This window comes from Lactuca virosa, chromosome 2 (assembly GCF_052849685.1).
Source record: "Lactuca virosa cultivar CGN04683 chromosome 2, Lactuca_virosa_CGN04683_v6, whole genome shotgun sequence".
Lineage (NCBI taxonomy): Eukaryota > Viridiplantae > Streptophyta > Magnoliopsida > Asterales > Asteraceae > Lactuca > Lactuca virosa.
The window spans coordinates 309,815,873-309,828,376 of NC_136427.1; the positions used below are offsets into that span (position 1 = coordinate 309,815,873).

The 12,504-nt window shown below is 30.8% G+C and overlaps 2 protein-coding genes across 18 annotated transcripts; both read left to right on the top strand.

The window, feature by feature from the left end:
* Positions 1-5,824: 5,824 nt before the first annotated feature.
* LOC145161649 (uncharacterized) lies at positions 5,825-8,455 on the top strand. Of its 17 annotated transcripts, none has more exons than XM_079081222.1 (7): positions 5,825-6,178; positions 6,281-6,329; positions 6,698-6,741; positions 7,327-7,388; positions 7,491-7,584; positions 7,714-7,818; positions 8,238-8,455. In XM_079081222.1, exons 1-4 carry the CDS (start codon positions 5,932-5,934, stop codon positions 7,383-7,385), a joined length of 399 nt encoding a protein of 132 aa, XP_078937348.1. In that variant the 5' UTR covers positions 5,825-5,931; the 3' UTR covers positions 7,386-7,388; positions 7,491-7,584; positions 7,714-7,818; positions 8,238-8,455. The 17 variants fall into 17 exon arrangements, 2 of the variants coding, with proteins under 2 accessions (XP_078937348.1, XP_078937349.1); XM_079081223.1 differs by having other exon boundaries at positions 5,825-6,090; positions 6,281-6,325; XR_013738583.1 differs by having other exon boundaries at positions 5,827-6,161; positions 6,482-6,741.
* Positions 8,456-10,276: 1,821 nt separating this feature from the next.
* On the top strand, positions 10,277-12,073 carry ACYB-2 (Cytochrome b561/ferric reductase transmembrane protein family). The gene is made up of 4 exons (XM_079081225.1): positions 10,277-10,521; positions 11,112-11,160; positions 11,262-11,461; positions 11,548-12,073. Exons 1-4 carry the CDS (start codon positions 10,378-10,380, stop codon positions 11,845-11,847), a joined length of 693 nt encoding a protein of 230 aa, XP_078937351.1. The 5' UTR covers positions 10,277-10,377; the 3' UTR covers positions 11,848-12,073.
* The last annotated feature ends 431 nt before the right edge of the window (positions 12,074-12,504 follow it).

A 12,504-nucleotide genomic window follows, 5' to 3' on the forward strand; every position in this document is an offset into this window, starting at 1 on the left:
TTAGAAAAATAATCAAATCCATGCTGAAAATTAGGTCCGAAATGCAGGTAGATCGTACTTCGAGTTTGCAAATTCCGGAACGCATATTCCGGATTTTGTGTGTGTGACCCTTATATATATATATATATATATATATATATATATATATATATATATATATATATATATATATATATACACACACCATTGGGTTACAATATTGGGCTTGAGCCGGTGTTTAGGTCCGGAATGACCTATTCCAGACCAAGTGGTTAGTTTTAAAAAAAATGGTTATTATCATTGAAATACCATTAAAAAGTGGTTAGATTACTCAATTTTACTTTAATATTTAAGCTTTGTTTTCTATGTTTTTTTTAATAATTTAGGTTTAAATTTCAATGTTATGTTTTTTTATTTAATCTAATGTCAAAAAGAATAAAAAATTAAAAGATAAATAATGTGGAGTGGTAACCATTTTCAAGGGGTAGTACCGTAATAGCGTGGTAGTGAATATGTAATGGAGATGACGTGATGCAGCTATGACAACACTTTTTTAGTGTTTTAGTAGCGATCATACCCTTAGCCTTATGGTGATTTACGCGGATATTATGCCAATTTTGCATATATCATCAGTATAATTGGTGGCTATTTTGTTTCTTACTATGTATTTTGAAGAATTCTAAAATTTATTTTCTAAATTTTCGCAAAATAAACTTTTGCAGACAAAACGTGTATTTTCACAAATGAAGGCTATTTATGTTAAACTCACTAATTTTTGCTTAACCCGACAGTATCCAATGGACATTGGTTCCATAGAAATGATAACTAGAACCAGAACCACTCATATTAGTTTTGATTTTGAAACCGACGATTTTAAGACGGTTTCTGTTCCAAAAACGGAAAAGCGGGTACTCGGTAAAAATGCTTACCCCTACTATATAAGGCCCTCTCTAAAGATCGTAGAAGATCTACAGTTACACATTTGCTTATTCTGATTGATTACATAACCTTGAGAAATAAATGCCTATAAAAATTCCAGGCAGTCTTAGTGTTTAGAATAAAATAATTAATATAAAGCTTATATCAATTTTAAAATTTTATGTAACATTCGTTCTCTAGTAAGACCATCTATAATCCATTTTTATTTTTTCCTCTATAAATGGAGTAAAAAATAAGGTAAATAATGTTTAATCTCTAACCCTACTCCATTTTCTAACATATTTTTTACCAAAAAAAATATATATCCTAGAATATTTTATTTTTGTAACTTATATATATATATATATATATATATATATATATATATATATATATATATATATATATAATCAAATACACCCGTCTACTAATTAGATTTTAACAAATATATATTATATTTTTTAAATACAATAATATTATAAATTATATTATCATAAATAAAATATTTATATATAATAAATTTAAATTAATTATTATATTATCATAAATAATTATTAAATAAAAAAGATTATATTTATAATAAATATATCAAGACCACGATCATATTCGATTACTATATTTTATAAATTATGTTATCATGTTCAAGTCTTTAGTATATATTTAATTTTTTATATGAATTCGATAAATAAATATTAAAGTCTATATTTATGATTAATTAATATAAATTAGTATATGACATAATATCAAATATTAAATATTGCATTTAAATTATAATTAGTAGATAAAAATAAACTAAAAATGTTTAAAATAAAAAAGAGAGAGACTAAAATCGGCAATCAAAACATCAACTCCATTTTTGGAGATGAAAATGGGGTAGGATTGAAGAAGAATGGTGGAAGAAATAGGAGAAAAAATGGAGTTTAGAGGTGGGTTGGAAAAGCTCTAAGTGGTGCAGAGACCTTTTTCCGTACAACATCTCAAGTGTTTCTACTTCATTTTACTTTTCATTCGATATAACTATTTGTATGGTTTGTTGAATTGTTGATGTATCATTTGCAATGCAACCATTAATTATATAGTATTATCTAACATTTATTTTTGTTTAATAGATTTTTGGTTGGTTATTTATTTGCCAGTTCTGTTCTTTTATATATATATATATATATATATATATATATATATATATATATATATATATATATGGAAAGGTTTTTTGAAAAATAAAAAAACCCTAAAAGTTATAAAAATGCATAAAAAAATACCAAGACATCACAAAACTTTTTTTTGAATTTTTTTATCAAAAAATCGCAGCATTTTTTACAATTTTGCTGAAAAAAAAATCAATTTTTTTTTTTGTAAAAAGAAAATTTTTCAAAATTTTTTTTCAGCAATTTTGACCTAAAAGTTGCGATTTTTTGATAAAAAAAATTCAAAAAAAAGTTTTGTGATCTCTAAGTATTTTTTTTATACATTTTAATGATTTTTAAGGTTTTTTTAGGGTTTTTTGTTTTCAATAGAACCTAAACCTATATATATATATATATATATATATATATATATATATATATATATATATATATATATATATATATATATATCAAAGTAGGATCAAATGAGTACACCTAAAAGGTTGAGAACGCGATAACAGATCTTGACCATTTAAATACTTAGATCAAAAGTCATTACTGAAAGGGGGATTGATGAAATTTTTTTAAACTGTTGGTATTAAAGTGTAACTTTTAAATGGTTAGAAGGTAATAACAGGAATTACAACTTTACCTATTTCCTATAATTTCTCACCCACTCACATATTTTTCCTTTAATCTACTCGTGTATATATTTCCCCTCTCTCTTTTTAGGGTTTCATAAAACTCACGTCATCATCAGATTTGGGCATGACCTACAACCCACCATGAAGATCTGTTCATCATCATCATCTTACACTGCAACCATTATCGTTGCACACAACTCCAATCAAGAGTGACGACCGAAGATGACCGTGACAATTGACAAAGGCGATGAAGGGGATTGATATGAGTGTGATGAAGGGTTCGAAGATGTCCGTGACGAAAGCGATCAACTAATAGAAAAAAAAATCCTGACAACATATTTTGTCGAGTACTCTTTTCCCATGATGGGCCACCGGAAGACGGATACACTCGGAAAAAGTATGGTCAAAATGTAAATCAGAAGTCAAGGTTTCGAAGGTAAGTTACGTAGATTGTTAAAATTGTATATCAAATTTTTCATAAAAACTAATATTTTTAACCCTTTAGACCATATGATTCCAAAAAGCATTTCTCGATTTTTTAACTCTGTACTAAAAGTGTCTAGGTTGAAAAAATCATTTTGATTTTTTAAATTTGTTCTTAGCCCACCTTGCAAACAGTAAGCATATACTTTTTTTATTATTTGGTTGTTGAAGTATTTTAATATGTTGATTTGATTTATTTATTGACTAATAAGGGAGGATTTTGTTGTATATGCTTTTACAGTTTAATTAAGGTATTATAACGTCGGATTTGATGAAGATGTGAAGTGTGATATTTTCATCAAAATTATGAGTTATTTTTAATCATTAGTGAATTGGCCGAAACATTATTACAGTTACTGATGAATATTAAGTACGCTTTATTTGCAATTTTGGTTTATTCATTTATGATTAACAAAATATTAAGTAAATTTTAATTGTATTTTTGTCTTATTTATTTACAATTAAATCATATTAAGTAAACCATCCTTGAGATTTTGGCTTATTCATTGATGTATTTATGAATCAGTATTAAGGATTGATTAATTGTTAATGATTAGAACTATGTTTTTTAGATCTAGACATCAAGAGGCAAACTTTGAGTTTCAATCATTAATGATAATATTTTTTGTAGGTTTTGGATGCTCTGTAGAAGAGAAAAACAGTGTAGAAGAGAAAAACAGCAATATCACCAACAACTGAGGCTTGATGTTTCAATTTTGTATTCAATTTTGTATTCCTGTTAGAGTTAATTAGGTAAGACACTTAGGCGTTGTTTGTTTTTTCTGAGAAAAAATGTTTGCAGTCTGCTGACCACATCTGCAGACCTTTGCGATAGAAAGTGTGGACCAAACGTCTACAATCTAAAAAATTTTGTTTGTTTTTAACATTTGTGGGCTGCTAAAATAAATTAAACTCTAAATAAACTGATTTTTTTTAACTTAAAAGATTTTTCAGTACTTTTATGACTTTATTATAGATAATTAACAAATCCATATCAACTTTTATGTATTATTGTACAAAAAATGAAAATAAAATGGTACGAATTAATATATATGTTTGATAAAAACCAATAAGTTTTGGTCGTAAAGTTATACCTAAACATTGTAATTAGGGATCAAAGAATTTGACATATAAAATGGATGAAAATAAGTATCGATTTTAAAATGAAAATTTTCAAAAATTTCATTTTACTTTTTCAATTAAATCAATTAAAAATTGACCATAAATATGTTTTCCAATAGATGGATAATACTATATTAAATAATGTTTTATAAAATTTGGCACAAAAAGATAAGATAATATTAGGATTTTTTTTTATATCTTGTTGCAAAACTCGGCCTACTCGGCCGAGTACTCGGAATCGGCCCTCCACCGAGGCGAGTTATGTGAACTTGGCAAACAAAACTCGGATTAAGTCAAACTCGGTCAAAAATCGGTCAACATCGGTCAAAATCTCTCTAACTCGGGCCTACTCGGTATTACTCAGTCTTACTCGGGTCTACTCGGTCAACAAAGTCAAACTCGGCCAACTCGGTCAAAGGGTCAAAATTGTATAATAAGAGAAAAAAAATAAAGAATTTCAATATTAATATGTATAATACACTTAATGATTTATTATTTAACACACACATGTGATTATTACTATATATATATATATATATATATATATATATATATATATATCTTAATTTTCAGTAATTATTCACGAAGTGAGTCAATTGTGTGTATTTCAGCTTTTATGTATTCACATATATCTAAATTTGTTATATATCTCAATCAAATTATGATTTTAACTTATGATTTTAACATATATAATTTTCCTAAAAATATTTCTACATGAATTATCGAATCCGAGTACTCCCCGAGTACTCTCGGGTACTCGCTACTCGGTAGTCGGTCGAGCAAGTATTGAGTAGCGAGTTCTACAACCTTGATATCTATATAAACAACTTCAACGATCATTATTCTAATTAAAATTTTATTTTTAAATTTGTCACAGAGGTCATACGTGTGTTGTCGAAGCTTTTTTTCTTGAAGTATTGGAACTTTCTTTTTCTCCAAATTGTTTATCATAGATAAAGTTGTAATAAATTTAAGTTTTAAAAAATTAATAAAAAAACAAAAAAAAAACAAAAATGTATGTGTTTTTTTAAGAAGATGTATAAAGATGTTTGAAGACTGATCCACATCTGCGCCAAGAAGAGGACGTGCAGACATTTTTAGGTCTGCAGTCTTCAAAAAAAACAAACAATCTACGAAGACTAATGTCTGCGTGTGGTCTGCACTGCGCAGACATAAGAGGTCTGCAGACAAAAAACAAACAACACCTTAATGGTTTGGAATGACTAACATGAGCTCGAATGTTTATTTGTCTATAACTTGATAATGAGTTGCATGGTGCACCTTAAGAACAAAACAAACAAGTCATTTCAGTACTATTACATGGGAAATGCTCGCTTATAAATTCACCTTGCAAACAAATTAACGATTCACTATGCTACTATTGCCACTACTGGAAAGTGGTTAATACAATACACCATAATATAATACGATTGTAACAAAATCCGTATTAGAAATAGATTAGATGTACGATTCTCATTAAACACATATTTATACGATTCATATACCATTAAAAATATTTATTAGGTTTGTCGAATATTTTATTTTTCCGTATATATCTACCGTTTTTGGTGTAATCAAACGGGCGAAAGGAACAGAGCCTCGTCTTTTCATCTCGCTGCCACCTCTCCAAGCTACCACTCAATCCTCTCCTCTTCCCTATGATCGCCGCACCACCATCACTGGAGCACCGCCTCGTCCCTCTTTCTGACCAAACAGAAATCACCAACACTTTCGCCCGAATAGAAACGCTTTCTTTTTTTGGATATCAGATCGGGAATTTGGGATGTATGATATATTATTGGAATACGATTGAATATGTAAGACGAAAAGGATCATATGTCTTGCATATCATTTCAGATGGATGGTATATCGGATCAGAGATAACTCGGTCATTGTTTTTATTTGGTTTTCCATCTTTTTCCTCAATGTCGACTGTAACTTTTGTCACTTACAACCATTTTCGTATTGATTTTTGACATAGTTTGTTGTTTCGGTTGTTTCATTCAGGATCAAACGATGAAAGGAGGCAAATCAAGTGGAGGAAATCCGATGGCAAGTACGAATGAATCTATACTATACTTCATACACGTCATCTGTAATCTGTTAGGGTTTATGCTGTTTTTTTTACTTTCAATGAAATAAGGTTTTTGTTCTTCACCAGGATCATGATTTTGGTACTTTTTAACATTTTTTTTGTTATAACTTTAGGTTTCTTGTAAAGAAAACTGCAACCAAGGGGAAGTTGCTAAGGATACCAACAAAGCCAATAAAAAGGATTTCATTTTTTGCTTTGAATTATCTTCCTTTTTGCTATTTGCATGACAATTTATTAAGCTTTGTTTCAAGTATTCTGTATCTAGATTGAGTTGAGTTTATGCTTTCAAGTTTTGGCATTTGATTTGAATTTCACTTGTATATTATCAGGTTGGTAAGCTGGAGTGGCAAAATGGAAGTCAATGTCAGGTTCTGTAAGTAGCACTTACATTACATCAATATGTTTAGTTTTTGAGGCAAAATCATAATGTGCAATAAAAGGCAGAATAAGAATAACCATATAGAGAATAAGAATAACCATATAGAGTAACATCTGTAGGTTTGTTGAATAAAGATTTTAACTTTTAACATTTAGACTCAAAACTTCTACGAATATATAGAAAATTGATGTAGTCGTTACTTGTTTTTCTGGTGATGGGAATGTATGACAAGACACATTTTGTAGCCAAAGCTGACAAAAGGAAGAAGAAATATGAGAAGAAATTGGAATCCTACAACAAAAAACTTGTGAAATCTTTGTTAGAAGTCATCTTTTAATCATGATAATATTGTAGTTTTGTTTGATTGACTTTGAGTTTGCTGCCATGAACATAGTCTGCAGGTGATAATGATGATTCAAACAAATCTCAATAACATATATTCCCTTCCCCAACATCAACAACGAGTACCATTATTCCACCATTCAAATCAAAGTCTTGGGTTAAACAGTTACAATGGAGAAATATTTTTCGATCAATGGTATTTTGTTGATGTCTAACTTTTAAAGTCTTGTGGTGTAGATTGTACTGTGTTCTGCTTTGAAGTTTTATGTAAGGGACAAAATGGTACAACATTATAAGAGGTATGATGATTATGTCATCTTTATGACAAAAAATGTTTAAATCTATGTTTACCCATTTTTTAATATAAACTTGTTATTGATACAATTAAACATTTTTTGTAGGGAATCCTAAAACATGGTCAATATTGCGATGATAAAATAAAGAGTGTGACCAAGTAGATGAAACAGACATCATTTTACCATTTTACCATTTCAGGTGTGTAAAACAACTTTTAGCTTCATAATCTTGATTTGTTTTTCATTTGTTTTAAAGACGTGTGTAACAATAACTATGATTGAGTATTTCATATATATTTGGTATGATAGCACTTAATTATTGTTTCAGGGCATCCTTTTTTTTTCTCAAATGTATTTAGTAAATTTCAACCAATAATGGTCGTGTGAAGGCTTCAGAAGGCTCCTATGAATCATTTTGAAATTCATTGTGAAGGTTAGTAAGCAATGGGTTAGTACATCTTACATCTCATATGCTGCATGCAAAAATTGTGCAACTAAAAGGCCATTACAGCTCTCACTTATTCGAGATTATTGCCATCTGCTTTGCTTTACCACTGATACATGGAACACAACTGATGTTGAACTCCCAATATTGACATTTAATTACTTAATTTTCATGTTATATAAATCATGTTATACAAAGAACAAATCATGTCCAGATAACAAACTTTGATTTATTTTACAAATCTTTATGATATTATGCAACAAATAACAATGAATTTTGATTTGTTTATTAGTCTCTACTCCCGCTTTTCCCTATTATAACATTATGCTTTGAAAAAACTACAAATTAAATTTAAAAAAAAATTAAATTTTCTATTTTTAAAATCAGTTTTTAACTTTTTTGCCTAGGAACGGGATGCCTAAAAGGATTTGAAGCTTAATGTGTGCGAAGAACTTGTATTTGATTTTCTATTGAAGAGAGTTTTCTGCATGTTGAACAAGTTCTAGCAATTTACCTTTATTGTCTTGTTTATTGCTAACTTTTAATTTATATTTTTGCTTCCTCATTAATGCAGTGGATGCCTCATTATCAATGTAATTTTTGGTTGTTTTGTTGGTTTGTTTAATGTTGTTGGAGTACTGTTTAATATTTTGTGGAAAAGTGGGCTAATGTTTTGGAATAGAGTACGGTTAAATAAAATGCAATACGGCTAATAAAGTGTGTATTATATGTGGAGGTGTTGTGGAGATAGAGTACGGTTATTTAACCGTACGCTCTATTGTGGCACCAAATCTAATACACCCCCATTATAATACGGGATGCAAGCTCGTACTCTATTTTGGAAAACAACCGTATTTTATTTTTGTTTTTCTAGTAGTGTGCATGGAAAATACTCGTTTTCATAAATTAACCTACCAAACGACATAGACGATTTGCAATCACTCTAATTGGATGGGAAATAATTGTTTTCATAAATGTACCTAGCAAATTTTTTGACCGTTGTGAGGTAGTAACTGTGAGATGTTTGTGATGCCTCCCAACTGACTTTAAAATTTTGAGGTAGCATGTTGATACTGGTGCTCATTATCTTCTTCGTCCTTTTCTTAATGACCTTATCATCAGGCTACTCTGTATCAAGCTACTGAACGAGGATGAGGTTTGTGTTCAAAATATCTACGATTTTTAAATTCGGTTACATTTTATCATAATTCTTTTATATGACAATATGAATGAGTGAAAAACTAAATATTTCAAATAAATAAACGAGAAACTAACCCTCGGAAACTACATATATTGGATTATTGACATAAACGAGAAGTTGAATGATATGTAGTCAAACCCTAGAGAAATACAGTTAAAGGTAAAAGAAGAAAAACACAAACGATAGTTGTTGGAAGAACAAAGGTAGGAGCAAAATGGAATGGAATTGGATGTGTCATAATGTCTTGTTTAGTATATTCATAATAATTATTGATCAAGTTTATCATCGAAGAAAAATTCATGGATTATTGGTGATTTGTTCCACACACCGCAAACGCCAATATTCTTCCTCCGCCACACCCACTCCAATAAAACCAAAAATCAACCGTCAAATGTGAGAAGATAGTGAACGTTTTTCTTGTTCTTTATATATTACATGTGATTTTTTTTCTTCATATCCAAACGGACAAACAGACACCCGATGTGGGATATTTTCACGGACCTTTTTATACAAGTGTTGGTAGTGTTTTCAACGGTAAAAATTTGTGAACATAACTGATAAAGATTAATTTTAGTTGCGGTTTAACGATCATCATGTTTGGATGGAACAGCAAACTCAAGGGCTACATTTTATAGACACGATGTTCATATTTTTAAAAGCAAATGAATATGACTAAACTTGAAAAATCAACTCAAGTTTAATAGTCGGTTTTAGGGGTACACAAACATACGATCCGGTTTTGATGACATAAGCTAAGATCTAATCCACATGAAATCCAATCCGATTTGAATCCTGTTTTAACCGGTCTTTGGTTTAGTTTTTAATCCGTTTTTGACCCGTCTTGGATTTTCGTTAAAACCGGTTTACAATCTAAGGGTAAATTCGATTTTGCTATAAAAATTTAAACCGGTTTGAATTCGGTCTACCGAATTATTCGATTTGGTTTGGCCAAAAGCCGATTTTCCGATGAGATCTTTTTCAAATCAGGGATCCGCTTTTTATCTGCTGATTTTACTTTTTTTTTTTTGTGAATTTAGTCGATAACTCCTCTATTTATATTTTATTACAAGTAAAATAAGAAAAAGAGGAAGGTACAGCTGCCGGTGTAAATAACGACACGATCACCGATCAACGTGCACATCCATCTTCTACCTACCACGCAACGCCACGTGACCAGTCGCGCAATCTAACGGTCCTCATATCAGATCCCCCTCGATCCAAGGGATGAGGATCACATAAACTATGGGACAAAGTCGAGTTTTATGTGATATAGTCGTGTTGTTTATCCACTCTCGAAAGAACTAAGAATTCATAGAAGCTTAAAGAACAAGATAAGATCATACGATATGGGGTTGGAAATTAATGCGGTCTACCTCTCTTATGTAGTGCACGTTCTGGCGGTCGCCGGAGCGGTTATGGTTCTGGTTTGGAACATCCACTTCAGAGGCGGTTTAGCGTGGGAATCATCCAACAAGAATCTCATCTTCAATGTAAGCTTTCTGATCTTATCTCTGTTTGTTATCTATGTTCTATGTTAGTGCAGACAGCATTAATTTGAATGATTTATTCTCCTAACATTAATTTGGTTTCCTTTAGTTGCTACTCTGGCGTTACGTAAATTTTAGGGTTTTAAATCGCCATTCATGGATGTAATTATCTGTTACCGAAAATGGTTGACTTTTGTCGATCGTGATTGTATGTTTTCCTAATTTGAGATCAAGACGTAGACGCTTGACGATTGAGGAATACTGAATCGAGTTTATCTATTCAATTTCAAACTTTCCGCCTTAATTTGGGAACAGTAGGGATTTTCCAAGCACATGCAGATGTGCTTTATATTTGTAGATTTTTTTCATCAATATTTGGCAGATAGATTTTGGAAAATAGACTTTATGGATTGATAACTACAACCGGTGGGGCTTCCTGCTCATGTGCCTAATTTGTTAAACCTTGTGTTGTGTCATCTATTAAATTGTTTCTTGTTTCTTGAAGCACTTATCAAAACTGCAACCATGATGTCAACTATCTCATTAGTTTCTGGAACTTTATCTTATGTTTCCTTTTGTTATTTCTTTACCAGGTCCATCCTGTTCTGATGCTTATTGGTTTGGTTATTATGGGTGGTGAAGGTAACGACATCATATTTGCTCACATAATGAAATGATTGAAATTTGAAATTCCAATTCTGACTTAATATATTGTCTTCTTCTATTAATTTTATGATGCGCAGCCATTGTAAGCTATAAAGCTCTTCCCTTCAAGAAGGCTGAAAAGAAGCTTATACATCTTATTCTACACGCCATTGCCCTGATTCTTGGTATTGTCGGAATCTACATGGCATTCAAAAACCACAACGAAAGTGGCCTTGCAAACCTTTACAGTTTACATTCCTGGATCGGTATCGGGGTTATTGTTCTTTATGGCGTTCAGGTAACTCATCTTTTCCATTCCATGGAATGAACCATTCCATTCCATTCATTCATGGAATGTAACTAATTTGTGAAACGAATTGGCAGTGGATTTACGGGTTTTTGGTGTTTTTCTACCCGGGTGGAACGGGTGATCTTAGAAAGGAGTCGCTTCCATGGCATGTGTTGTTTGGGATGTTTGTATACATCTTGGCTGTTGCAAATTCAGCACTTGGATTCCTTGAAAAGTTGACATTCTTGGAGAGTTCAGGAATTGACAAATACGGTTCCGAGGCGTTTCTTGTTAATTTCACTGCGATTATTGCGGTATTATACGGTACGTTTGTACTGCTGACTGCACTTTCGCGTGCTCCTGCTGAAGACCACCACAGCTATTCTGCAATATAAAATGTGTTTATGTGACTGAAGTTATTGCTATACATGCTTCCGTATGAGGTCGTTTCTGTATATTGGGTACATGAAGGTGTATTATGATATGTATTTATAGCCTTTTGTGTTGGGTGTAATTACTTTGTCCCTTTAATGGACATGACTTAATCGGATTTATAGAAATAACAGATGAAGTTTCTAAAAGAAAATATCCCAATAAAGTTGTTTCTTACAAAGCCATCAACTTGTATAGCCTTATGAACCGAATTTGGGTTTATTGTCGAACACTTTTGGATATGAGTTTCTCTTTTGAGCAAATTTATAGAGGGTTTTGTTTCATTACAATTTTGGTTTCAAATAGATAAAGTTTTTTTTTTTTTTTTCAATATTTTCTATTGTATATGTTTAAGGGATTGATCCTAAAAGTCGGTTTTTGTAGATTGTTAGGGATTTATCTTTAACTAAAACCAACTTATTCGTTTCCAAAGTACAATCTCAAGGAAAACACCAACATGTCTTTCCAAAACTGAGTTGAATCTCAATACCTACCTTCATTTACAAAAAAACATCAGGACGAACTCCTTTTCACATAACAGTGAAACATAAATAATATTCACTCAAGGGCCGTTTCTGACACCTTCATTTTTGGATCAAGAAACCCCCTACATCATATGT